The sequence below is a fragment of the Gymnodraco acuticeps genome, unplaced genomic scaffold (assembly GCF_902827175.1).
Source record: "Gymnodraco acuticeps unplaced genomic scaffold, fGymAcu1.1, whole genome shotgun sequence".
Classification (NCBI taxonomy): domain Eukaryota; kingdom Metazoa; phylum Chordata; class Actinopteri; order Perciformes; family Bathydraconidae; genus Gymnodraco; species Gymnodraco acuticeps.
In genome coordinates, this window is record NW_022990295.1 from 3,386,268 (window position 1) to 3,399,564 (window position 13,297).

Sequence of the window (13,297 nt, forward strand, 5' to 3'; positions counted from 1 at the left end):
GCTCTCAAAGACCTTGGCTTACGGTACGTCCACACAGCAGCTTTTCAAAAATCTTGGAGCTGGGCGTGAAAGCTTGGGGATTTTTTGCGACCAACAACCAATCACATGAATCTCCCGCCCCCGACATACAAAGCAAAAAACCCCGGGGATTTTATGCGAGCAATTATATATATATATATAAACTCCCCAAACAGGCGAAAACCTACCAGTTTCACCCACTGTCTCTGCCACCTCCCTCCATGCCTGGTTCCTCCGGTTTGTATCCCGTTAATAGTTCTGGTCGTAAAGAACCGGGTGATTTGCTACCGTAATTTCTCGTTTGGAATATGAGGAAATGAACTGCGGTCTGGCTCTCCCTGCTTACACGCGGTTTGATTAGCTAGCGCTTCTACTGTCAGATTTGCATAAACGGGATTTGATTGGCTGACGCTTCCAGCTCAGCTTCAAAAGTAGAACATTGCTCAACTTTTGAATCCTGAAAATCCTGGAAATCTTCGCTTCGCTCCCCCACAATGCAGTTCGGCGAAAAGCGAGGCAAAGTGACGTCATCCCCATTCAAAGTCAATGGACAGAGAAGCGTTGGAAGATTTGTTTAAAGCTGCTGTGTGGACGTACCGTTACAGTCAATGTTCCGAAAATTGACTTTTTCCAAACCGACTATCATAGTTCACATCTTCAGCTTTATTTACTAACAAGGCTAATTTGGTTCACAATTAGCTCCAGGGATTTAGTATTGCCTTATAAATGTGTTTACACTTGCTTTATATCATTCCTAACCCATGTTGTAGCCCACAGTTACTTTCCTGAAAACAAAGAACTGTTAACCTATGACCAATAGACCTCAGTAAAACTCCTGCACCAGTCCTCAACTCTGATACCTTCTGCATGACGATGCCACCATTTCGGAGTTTAATCCTACGATTCGAATTCAGCCTCCACCCTCTCCAACCAAATAGTTTGAGACATTTCAAATGATTATAAACACTGACAGCATGCTGTGTCGATCTTGTTCATAGTCTTAATTTCTCTTCTTGGAGGCTTCAGCAGCAGTCATGTAGCTGTTTCCAAGGCAACCACATTCCCTTTTTCGAAATGTATCATGTCTGACATTAGATACCGTTCGTCTCCATAGCAACAAAGCCCCTAGAGCCCCAGTTAAACATACGATTTAGTCACTAAAAGGAAAATAACGACTTACCTTTGGTACTGTCCGGTTCCTTGTCCATATCCGCTCGTCTCCTAAAAGAAAAAAGGGATGCTGGGATTGCTTGTTGTCACCACCATTCATGTTCGGTGAATGATCCAAATCGATTCCTGTCTTTAGTGGGATCTTAAACAAGGCATGATATTCCCTACACCTGCAGTGTGTCCATTCATCTCTATTGATTCATATCTAGAAGAGGTTTTCCTCTGTCGTCCCTCTTTAATAGCTTCAGTGTTTAATCTGTCACACATGACTGCCTTTCCATTATGTTCCTGAGGTCCGACACATTGACACGAGGCTTTGAGGACGGAAGCAGCGTTTTTTTGCTACTCTCTGTCATCTCCATCACCACTTGCCAGATGACACGTTTTGAAATACAATGTTTTCACGGAAGAGAGCACAAATCTTCACGTTCTAGTTTTCCCTCCAGAAAGCGGGAACATGCAGCTCATTCACGCTCTTCCACGGATATGTAGCTCTAAATAACCCTTTGCATTATTTGGGTATATAAATGTGGGGGGTTTGATGTCCTCATTGGTTTCTTAGAAATTCTTGAAATCTTGGCATTGGATTAATTGTTACAAATGCAGCACCCTCACTCAAGTCCTGCCATTGCCACAAGCATTTTACAACGGCAGTGATTTACCATCAGCATCTCTAATTGGTGAATTCATTTTTGTGATGTGTGACCAATCAGACAAAATAGAGGACAGATTGAAAGGACGGATGAATAGATATTGTGTGGCAGATGCAGAAAGACAGCGCCAGGCAGCATACTAAACCCTTATGCTCTAAACTTTGATTGGTTCAATTCAAATGTATGTATGATATTCAGATATTTTGACAATCAGAAACTCCAACAGTCCATCATTGTCATAAAATGTCCTGGACTTCAATGTGGATTGTGTGTTCAACTGGCAGCAGTGTAGGATGTTTACTATATAATGATGAGGATTTATTTGTCATGCACTTAACAGCTCAGACAGGAAACAAAGAACTGAGTTATTTCCCTGCAAGCCCGTAGTCGTCATCTCTTTTCAGCATTTCTTAAGAGTTGTCCTCTCAGCACTACCTCCTACATGGTCAGAAATCTGCTGCCATTCTCTAGTTATTTGTTCACTTTCTGACAGCCGAAGTAAAGTGGTCGTTCGGAAAACATATGTTTCTCCTTTTGAAGTAAAGCAAGAAGGTACAGTTTGTTATTTTGGTTTGACTCGCTCTTTGCCGGGTTTACGGCCACCGCTTGTTGCTCATTTAGCTTTTTGAGCAGTTTTGAACAAATCTGTTATGAAACACTAAAGCCTTATGTGTGTTGTTTGTCTAACATACATTACCTGAAACATTTCAGTTGCAACAGTGATATGAAGAGTTATAGTAAGACATATATCCTTACCTGATTATCATGTCGGCCGTGAGGTATAGACTTGGAAGCAAAGGAATACGTGCAAATTGGACATACAGTGTTTGCAGTCAAAGTATAGTGATCTGCAGGAGCCGCAGAGCTGCTTTTTATCTCAACAATGACAGCCAGATTTGTAAGATTATAAGCAGAAGGATGGTCTGTAGCACGGCCTCAGACAGAGATTTAAATGTACCCTGTATCAGATTTAAAATCAGGACACAGTTCTGGATAATGTGTCTCCTCCCAGCCTCGGTCAGAAGACTGAGAATCACTAAATCACAGAGGGCTGTAAAATGGTTGCCCTGTTAGCAAGTGTCTGACATTAGTTGTTTATATTGTACATTGACACAGTCGGTGTCCAGCACAATGACCTTGTAAACCTCCAGGCCAGCTTTTGACTGGAGAAATGTTTGTGTCGCACAGTCTTGTCCTGCCTGCAGCTCCCTGCTGATGTCCCAGACTACCCAGCGCTGTTTGCTTAGCTCAGTCTCACTCCAGATGTGAGAAGCAGCAGGACTGGCCAGAGTCCACTTAGATGGGATAATAGCATGAGTTCTAGGGGGTTTGTTTATCAGAGCTTAAACACTCCTCAACGGCACAAGTACTCTATACGTCTGACTCCATTTGTTAATTTTTTATTAAAAAGGTGAACTGTCTTACTTATCCTAGAGCTGGCTGTATCTTGAAATCACCTAACAATATAGTGTAATGCCAGCCCATCATGTTTATGAAGTGAGAAGCTTCTGGTGGTCTTTGCTTAGATCTCGTATGTTGGCTGACCTTGTCCTTTATCCTCTCCAGCAGTTCAGGTAGCGGCAGGCAGCGTGAGCATATGATGCTGAAACACCAATTAGCAGAGATCAGCAAATCTGAGCACATGCTCTAGGTGCGTTTTACAACCTTGTCCTTATCATTGATGGAATCCAACATGGCTAGCCTAAATATAGTCTGGCTTGGTTTATCGGAATAACTGCTGTTGGCATAGATCAGCGGATGTAACTGCCCTCCCAAGGTGTTGCCATCTGAGGCGGGTTAGATAGTGCGATAGTGAAATGATGTGGTAAATGGTGTAAAACTCATACTGCTTGATACATTTTTAGAAGGGGTTGTACAAAGTTTAAATGTGACACGACAGTAACATTATTTAGAAAATGGGGTCGAACAACTGACATAAAGGTCAGCCTACCTTTAGTGAACCTGACACAGTTTTGTTTCTAATTTCTGGACTAACCCCTTTCAGTTTAATAAGCAGGTTGCTGGCAAGGAACGGGAACTTATTTAAGTCACTTTAGGCCGCCATGCCTAATATATTGGAAAAACCCCTGTAACCACAATGGTGCACCGCAGTCGCTTATTATAGCTATCGGTGTCACTTTGAGAGTCATCAGTTTGTTTATGATATGTATCATCCTTTTCCCCGCATTGATTTGAAATGGCAGTCAATCATGCAGTGCAGACTTATGCACTTAGTGAATGGCGTTTATCAGTGGCGGCTGGTGGAAATTATTTTAGGTGGGGCTATTGTAATGGTGAATAAACCACACGGGGAACATTTTGAGAAATGACCCCTTAAATGATTACTACTGGTGATGTTAGAGATATGAGAAGACTGATCAATACCTCCATAATCTTCAGTGTGGTTCGCTATGAATCTTCCAAAACCTCCAAATACCTTGACCTGGACATAGTTTCTACAGTAAACTGTGCAACAGTACAGTAGGCCCACACAAACTGTAGAACACCGGTTATTTGGGAACACTAAAATGATTTAATTCCCATTTAAAATCAGTAGACTAAATACGAACATTATATGCAGACACAGATGTGGTTCAGAAACACAGAAATATTAGAAAACAGACCATTGAGGCAAAAATTCTAGTTTGATGGATGCTGTCAAAACTCAACTATATACAATAATGTGTGTGTGTGTGTGTGTGTGTGTTTATTTATCACGGGCACATACTATCTGTCCCCGGCTGTTTGAAGAGCAAGCATGGGAAACAAGACAGCGTTTACCTGTTTGCATCCAGCTAGTCACACACAGTTACAATCACACTCCCTGTAATTGACATAATTAATAGATAGTTTAGCTTCTCACCATCATTTGCTGTGGCCCACTGATGTTAACGATCGTAACTGAAAGGCTGCCTGTCAAACGTAAACATTCAGCCACGTGACTCGCAAACTCTCACGAGAGTTTTACACAAGACGGATCCTTTCTAGCCATAACCAACTCACAGACTGCATCGGGCGCTGAAATTGCCCCCCTTTGAGCATCAGATCTGACTACGCTGATTGGCTGAAATTATGTTTCGGCGGCATAGTTTACAGATAGCAACATTCAGCAATGTGTTGGATGCCGCCGGGGCTGAGTGAGGGCTCCTTTCTTAGCGCCCAGACGAGAGAGGGTAATGATACACGCTGTGGCTAGGCAGGAAACATGTGACTTATCAGTAACATTAGACATCATAACACAATTTTAAACGAGATTTTATTTTAGATTATACATTTTACTGATACCAACCAACTATATAATATTGACCTTGTTCATTAAAATTGAAAATAAAAAAAATTAATTTTTTTTAAAATATATTTTTAATTAAAATGTTTAATGAAAATCAAACATGTGGGAAGAGGGGGGGCGGCGCCCCTATGGGCCGGCCGCCACTGGCGTTTATACCGATCCCACCAACCAGCTCCAACTTTCTTTCCTATCCACCTATCTGCCATGAAAAGGTGTTTTTTTTTCAGAAACAATTTATACTTAGAGTTGTGTTCTGCATGTGCTCAATATTTCAAGAATTTAGTGTATGAACAAGAGCCTTTATGTAAACACTGTTGTGTACCTTGGCTCAACTCGCAGTACGATTTAGCATTCCTTCACACCGTCCCTGAGAACATGTGGTAACCGGCCGCATGTTCATTTAGCTTCTCTTGTGTGGAATGGCTCCTCCTTGCTGACCAAAGGCCCGATCCAATAGACCAGGCGGAGACTAACAAATGAAATGGGCTGCGGCAGCCTGTGCCCCGCCTCTGTGGGACTGAATGTGATTACTGTAATAACCACCTACATCGTTGGACATTTAATGGGATTAGCCTAAACTAAATTTTCTCAATAGAGCAGATTACAACACGGGGGACTTATGCGTGTGCCCGTCTGTATATCCACTTGCCGTGAATTAAGCAACAAGTCGCTGGTTTTAACACTTCCTGAACTTCAAGGCGTGTAGAGTTCAGGTCACTGTTTTGTACAGGCTCATTGTGAACACATATGATGTTAAGAAGAGCAGATATTCTTGCCACTGGGACCATCAGCTAATTTTGGTCCAGTAATCTTCCTGAGACCCTGCTATTTCAGGATTGTGTGACTTGGCTAAGCATTACTGTGCAGACAGAACCCTGTGTCTAATGACAACTATTTGCTCATTTTCTTTCCCTCTGCTCTTCTTCCTGTGCTTCCAGTTGTCCGTTCCTGGCGCTGGAGCTGACCCCAGTCATCCCAGTCATAGGAGGTGTGCTGTTTATGTTTGTGTTGGGGACACTTCTCAGAACCAGCTTCAGTGACCCAGGGGTGCTGCCCAGGGCCACCCCAGACGAAGCAGCTGACTTGGAGAGGCAAATAGGTAAGACTCTACATTTAAATATTTTATACATATATGTATTTTTTTTAAATATATATATATTTAAAAAACATGGGCCTGAAAACCCATTGTGGATGTTTGAGTTCTTTGCATCAGCATGTTCCTGTTATACAAATCTACAGGAGTTTGTGTTTGCCTTTACACCTACAATAAAGACAGCCAGAGCATCAGGCTCATGTATGGAGTTTGTCTGTGTATCCAGAGAATGGGAATACATCTTCACTGATTTGACTAGAACCCTGCATTTAGGTTATACCCCCCAACTTCTTCAAGGGTCCACATGATGTGTTTCCTGACTCGTAGGTTTTGTCCGGATCACTTCGGAATCTAATTTGTGATCTAAAAGTGTTGGTACATTAGAAACCGCTTGATATGGTGTAACTGAATTACCAGCATCACAGCACTGAGTCAGCTGACCTCAGGATTGACTCTGTTCATAGGATTCATAGCTGCCTTACTCTTTAAATTAATTATGTCATAAAAAGATAATTCAATAATCTATTTTAAGTGAAAAGCCTCAATGCAAGAAACCCAGTATCTGGATGCAGCCTCCGTTCAGCTGATTGATTTATTACCAATGCGATTGTGTAACTAGTGAACCATTACGAATTAGAAGTTCTCCGATGGACATTCAAGACTTTTTTTCTTTTTACTCTAAACACACATGGAGAGAAGAGAATGGAGATGTGTTGCCTTCAGCATCAGAGTAGTCTCTAAAGTATTATAATTTAGTTGTGAAGTCTTTTTGAATTTTAAATTTGGAGCTATTGAATTGAAGTGCTTGCTACTGAATTAATCATAGCAAAGGTTCAGGACCACGATATGAAAGCAGTGAAGACAAATGTACCTGTTCAAAATGTGTATGAGGTCACTGCATACAAGCAACTAGCAGCCATAATAGATTATGCTACAAGTGCAATACTCTGGTGAGAGTATAGTACGCTACACAAAGCCTCTTCCAGAGGAGGTAAGGAGACAATGAAGGGCACATTCAACTGGAACTGGCCCTGGAAATGATGTCAGTTTAGTAACTTGATTCATCAGTCTTCAGAAGTGCCCTGCTGCCCTGTAGCTTAATGGATTATCATCAATTTACTCAAAGGCTTAACTTTTTAAACCCTCTTTATAAACCCTCCTTTAAAGTGTTGTTCTTTATTTTGGAAAGTGAAGCTTCTATTTCTCTGTGATGTTCCTTTCCGTGCTTCAGGCCATCAGGGCCTCATTAAACAAACTCCGGACTGTCTTAATTAATCTCATTAGGAGACTTAAAAGCTTTTGGAGGGAAGGTAAAGTACAGAGAGCTCAGAGCAGTGGGCCGAAACGGCACTGTGCAAACGTACCATGCTATATTGGCAAGCATCTTTTTTTCAGAGGATAAACAAATTAAGAGCTGGAGACATAAACAATGTTGACCTAAATACCACACTCTGCCACCCTCTCTGCCATCACTTCCTCCCAATTGGCTTCGGTGCTCTGCGTTTCCATGCACAGCAATCGGCTGTTTCTCGACCAGGATCTATTGTTCACACACACACACACACACACACACACACACACACACACACACACACAACACACACACACACACACACACACACCACACACACCACACACACACACACACACACACACACACACACACACACACACACACACACACACACTGTTGTCTTGTTGTTGTTGTTGTTGTTGTTGGTTGCCTGAAGCTAAATCTGTGTGTTCACAGGTGGTGAAATACTAGATCAGATTTTACTAAGGGGAATTAGTTGGTTCTTTATTGTAACATTTGTCTCCCTAGTTTAATGGCGGCCATGTGTGTTTGCAGGGCCTCGACACAGCTTTGCAATGGAATCCAGGGACCCACTAACCCATGCATTCAGACGGAAATACAGATAGAAACAATTCAATTGGAGAATGGCCTTTAGTTGCGATGCCCTAAAGTATTTGTTGCCTTTCCCTGAAACATCCAAAGCCATCCCATGGCTGCCAGTAGACTAATAGACTGCTTTATTGTCGGTGCCATTACAGTTCCCATTATTTTCCATTTGAAAGAGCTTGTAATGGCGTGGTCGTTTTATACACACACAAACATTAATACTTCAGGTGGTTTGTGTCCTTAGGAATATCAGAATTAGGCTACTGGTAATTGTTACTGCATTTTGAAAAGTATATAGACATGTTTTATTCCTAAAGTCGCTTATTGCTCTTTTTCTTTCTGTCAGTCTTTTTAAAGTAGTGTAACTGTCAGGATTCACTCCCGCATTTTCTTTCTCATTCGACTGAAACCTTCCTTTTCACTTCAGATTGTTCAACCTATTAGTTGTTATGTAACGTTGGAGACACTGGCAATAAGGGAGCAGCTGACAGACTTAGTGAGCATCAGTAGCTTTTTCACATGTCAGTGCTGCAATAATGGAATGGCTCTTTACCACTTCAGTCTTTCTTTATTTTCTATGCCTCGTCTGCATATGTTTTCTCTGTATTTGTGTTGCTCTTTGAATTATAACAAGTTTGAGGCTGAGGTGAAGGCTCTTCAGGTTCCTTAAATACTTGAGCCACCAGTAGACTAACAAACACATAGACATACTTTATTGTCATTTCAACAAGACACAGAGTGTACTATTACAACAACATTTCGTTGTACTGGCTTACAGGAACAGGACAATATAAAAACTTGCTAAAATTGTACATATAAATAAATAATAGTGACGTGGTGCTGATAAAATTAAAGATAAAGTGTGCGTTTAAAATATAAAGACTTACTATACATATAAATAAAATGGACATACTATATAGAAAATATGTGCGCTTTACACAGCATAATGTAAGATGTTTTGCATTTCACCATTAGCCTCATAAATACATGATGATGTTTTCAAATACTACAAGGCTCAAGTTCAACACTGCTCCTATTGATCTGTTGACTAAACATCAAGGGACATGATATCTGTACATCAAGGTCTCTCGTGCTCCCTTCACTTTAGGAATAAACGCTGATAGCTACTGTCATCATTTTAAACGGATAGCTCTAGTCTGCCAAATCTCTGTGGAAATGAGGTTAGAGTGGGTGATCTCAAGCACAGCCTACTGTAAACAATATCAAAGATGGCATGTTTGCATCATATAGAACATAGTATTGTATGTATCTTTCTCAGTAGCTTGCCAATCCTAATGCTGCAGAAATGCTGTTTGCACCTGAAAAGGGCTGGGGAAAAGAGTGTGGGTTCAGGAAAGCTAGCGCAGCTTGTTGTTTATCTCTGCTTGAGATGGAGACAAGGGTTGATTTCTCTTCAGTGTACTGCGTTTTGATGCCCAATATGTCAGGATTAGACAGGCTGGCATCAATTCAGCTACCGCACACGCCAAATCCAAAATGCTCTCTGAAGCATTAATCGGAGAGAGAGATGGTCCGAGCTGCCTGTTTCCTTCCTCCCACCTAATATGGTCCAAGATGGCTGGTGAATGTCAAGGCAGCCACTTGGTTTTTCCAAAGCTGCCAGCCAGCCCTGAGGCCAGCAGAGGGAAGAGATTTTGGAGGCTTAGAGCTCAAGCTGCTGCAGGAAGAATGTGCACATCAGAGGATGCAATGACATTTAGGCATTTCCTGACTGAAGGAGCTGTCAATATGGAGTGGTTGAAGGTGGGGACTTGTGCTTGATTTTTTCTGTATATATTTTTGTGTATGTTCCCCAAACCTGAAGCTTCTGTAGGCGAAGTATAGCACAGGATTTACCCAGGTATGTGCAGAATGGTAGTCGTTTTTTTTCCTTGGGGCTGGGAGTGGGACCCACTGCTTTGTTTTGGCACCCTACCCTGGTAGTGTACCCTGGCTACTTCAACTCTAAAAATGGTGTAGTGTGTGATTGGCTGCTTGTGGAAGCTTTAAAAGCCAGACACGCTGTTGCTATTGCCATCAGATATACGCATTGTGTTTGGATTATACACTTTTTAGACTCTTTAGGGTGCGTTCACACCTGCCTTCTATAGTCCGGTTGAATCGAACCCTGGTGCGTTTAGCCGCTTGGTGCGGTTCATTTGGGTCGGTGTGAACACAGTCCGAGACCTCTGAAGTGAACTAAACAACCGGACTCTGGTCCGCTAAAATAGGTGGTCTCGGAACGCTTGCTTGCGAACTCTGGAGCGGTTCATTGCTGGTGTGAACGCAGTCCGCACCAAAACATAGGAAGCGCAGTATTTACGTGTCACAAGAACGCGGATATCTTCAAAATCTTTAGCGAAAGAGTTTTTCAAGACATCCGCGGTTGTTTAGTTAAAGAGTGAAGCAGAATTAAGTGTTGAACAGTGTCATGTAAAGTAAAAATTCTCCGTCAGCTACATAAAAGTAAGAACACCTGTCGTCGGTGAAACGCCCCTCCTTACTGCAGAACGTCTCTCATTATGTGTTATAATGTTTTTTAACGGACGTTGTCTGATTATATAATCATATGCGCGGGCCGCTAGTGTCTGTTGATCTCCAGATTAACAGCCGCATGAGAATAACCTGCCGAAAGTGCCGATGCTCCATGGCGGAGGCTCCGGTAGAAATTGCCGGGATTTGCGTTTTTACCCCCTTAATGTCAGACCAATGGTTGAACAGCATTTCCGTGCACATGACTTGTGTTTAAAGTTTATAGTCCGTTTGAGTTTTGCCCGTGTGAATGCAAACCGAACCTTCTGAAAAATGAAACAATGTAACAAACTGTCGCCTGGTGCTCACCAGAAAACAGACTATTAGGTGTGAATGCACCCAAAAGTCCTAGTGGCGATGCTGTTATTAGAGCAATATGGGGAAATTAAATGTGATTTTTCATACCAAGTTGCATAGCAAACATATTAAGGTTTAACCAGGTATTGGCAAATCTCACACATTTATTTGTCTTTTTGTTATTGAAGGTGGGGTAGGTAAGTTTCAGAAACCGGCTCGAGATACACTTTTTGTTATATTCCATGGAATGCTCTTAACATCCCGATAGCAATGAATATCTTAAGTGCTTTGACAAAAAATCCATAAAAAAATGTCATCTGTGGAAGCCGTAATACTGTAAAAAGCACGACCAATCATTTTAGCCGGCCCGGGTAAAGTAACTGGATGGCCTACCTGCCTGTCAGCCTTCCATCGGGGCACAAACGTATCTCGTGCCCTCATTGGTCATGTGCGCGTTCGTGTGTGTTGGAGGAGGGGCTCTGTAAGGAAGTGGCAGATTTTCTCCGGTTGTGTATTTTCAAATGCACGCGCACTCGAGCTGGTTTCGCCGAAATTACCTACCCCACCTTGAAAGTGTTCCTATACCTTATCCTTTAATTGGCAAAGCAAATCATTAAACCTGCATCATCATTTGAGTTGCATCCTGTTTTAATGATGTGTTTTATAGTTTGTTGTGAAATCTTTTGTTGGGACTGCTTTTGTCAGTGTGCTTGCCAGAATCTTAATTGAGATGCCAAACTCTAAAACACAGCCATCACCAGAGAGACGAGCACAAGCCATTAAAATGAGGTCTATCCTAATCACGTTAGCTTCAGCTTCCTCTCCCTGTGGCCATAGGACGCTGCAAACATGCTTGTCGGAGTTTAGCACCTTGTTGGTTTGTTGTAGCTTTCTGTGCCTGGAGGCAAATGTGAGATTGAATCATGAATACATAAACGTTTACTGTTATTAGGAGTTGATGTCTTCAACATCACAAGACGTATTGGGTGGCTTCTTATTTCCTTGGCGTTTGTATAACCTAAATGCTGACCATTGTTCTGTAAAATGCCACTAAACATAAAAAAGATGAATTTATGGTCAAAGATGGTGCAGTCCACTCGATTGTATTGATTCTTACATCCTGTTGGCCTCCAAACCTAGACATTTAAAACACTTATATATAACAGCCAGAATGCAAATATGTGGTTTTGCACAGTGCTGGTGAGTATCAGAGGTGCAGTCCCTTTAACTCGACTGACAGCCCCTTTTGCCCTTGCTAAGACGATATACCGCATGTCTGTTTGACATAGTGCTGAGAAGTTAGCCCTATAAATAATGAATTAATACCTTGCTTTGAATGACAGTCCAGTCATAAATCACGCTGGTACTGAAATCGCTGCCGTGACCCTCTTTCTCCCATGTCTCCCCTCAGTCTCCCCTAGGTCACTTCATTGTTATTCAATTGGCTGATTAGGAAATAGGTGTGCAGTCAGTTGAAAGAGGCTCTAAACTAAGCCACTTGACATCTCAACTTTTACATTTGTGAATAGATTGTATATGGACCTCAGCTTATCCTCTTATTTTGACTGACAAAGGTGGCATGTCTGCAAGGCTGGAATAGTTTAGCGGACATTACTATTGAATAATTAAAACTAGCCAAACATCAAGCAAGTGCAAAAGCAGAAGCGATGGCAAGCCAGTGGATTTACTTACTAGACTGAAGAGGCCGCTGAACCTGGGTCTGTTTCCCTCTCAACTGGCTCTGGTTCTGGCACGACAGACGCCGTCGCCAACACCTGCCAGTCAGGGCTCTCGACTAACTTTTTTCACCATCCTCCCCGTCCCGAAATACAATCTAAGCCGTCCCGAATTTAATGTGGACCGTCCCGAATTTAAAATGTTAGTTTTTCTACATTATCATTAGTTAAAATCATTCAAAGTGACCTTTAAAATAAATAAAACATCATACAAATCATTAGATGATAATTCATCAACCTTTTTATGAGTAAATCATTCAATCACATAAACAAAGGCCAAATATATTTAAATAAACACACAAATGAGAAATTACTCTAATATTGAATCCAATCAAGTCCCATCCAATTAACAAAAAAATCCAACACTGTGTCCTGAAGACAGAACCCAGAGTAACCACTAACCAGGATGACAGTCTGTAACACAGTCAGGAGACCTTTACAAACGGCCCCGCCCCCTCGCACACAGACGGGAGAGAGAGATCTCATCTGGATTGGAAAGCTCGAAAATACATCATAGACGCATGTTGTAGTCTTATTGCGTATTAGAAACGGAGTTGGCGAAACTAAAACTGCGATATAATGTGTATGTAGCAATAATACATAAGATAT

General features: G+C 41.8%; 1 protein-coding gene across 4 annotated transcripts in view; it reads left to right on the forward strand.

Annotated features, from left to right (window-relative positions):
• Positions 1 to 13,297, forward strand: part of zdhhc14 (zinc finger DHHC-type palmitoyltransferase 14) — a 52,782-nt gene that overhangs the window by 8,993 nt on the left and 30,492 nt on the right. For all 4 annotated transcript variants that reach the window (XM_034222577.1, XM_034222574.1, XM_034222575.1 and 1 more), the window contains exon 3: positions 6,069 to 6,229. In XM_034222577.1, coding sequence (XP_034078468.1) covers positions 6,069 to 6,229 — 161 coding nt within the window. The remainder of the gene's footprint in view (positions 1 to 6,068; positions 6,230 to 13,297) is intronic.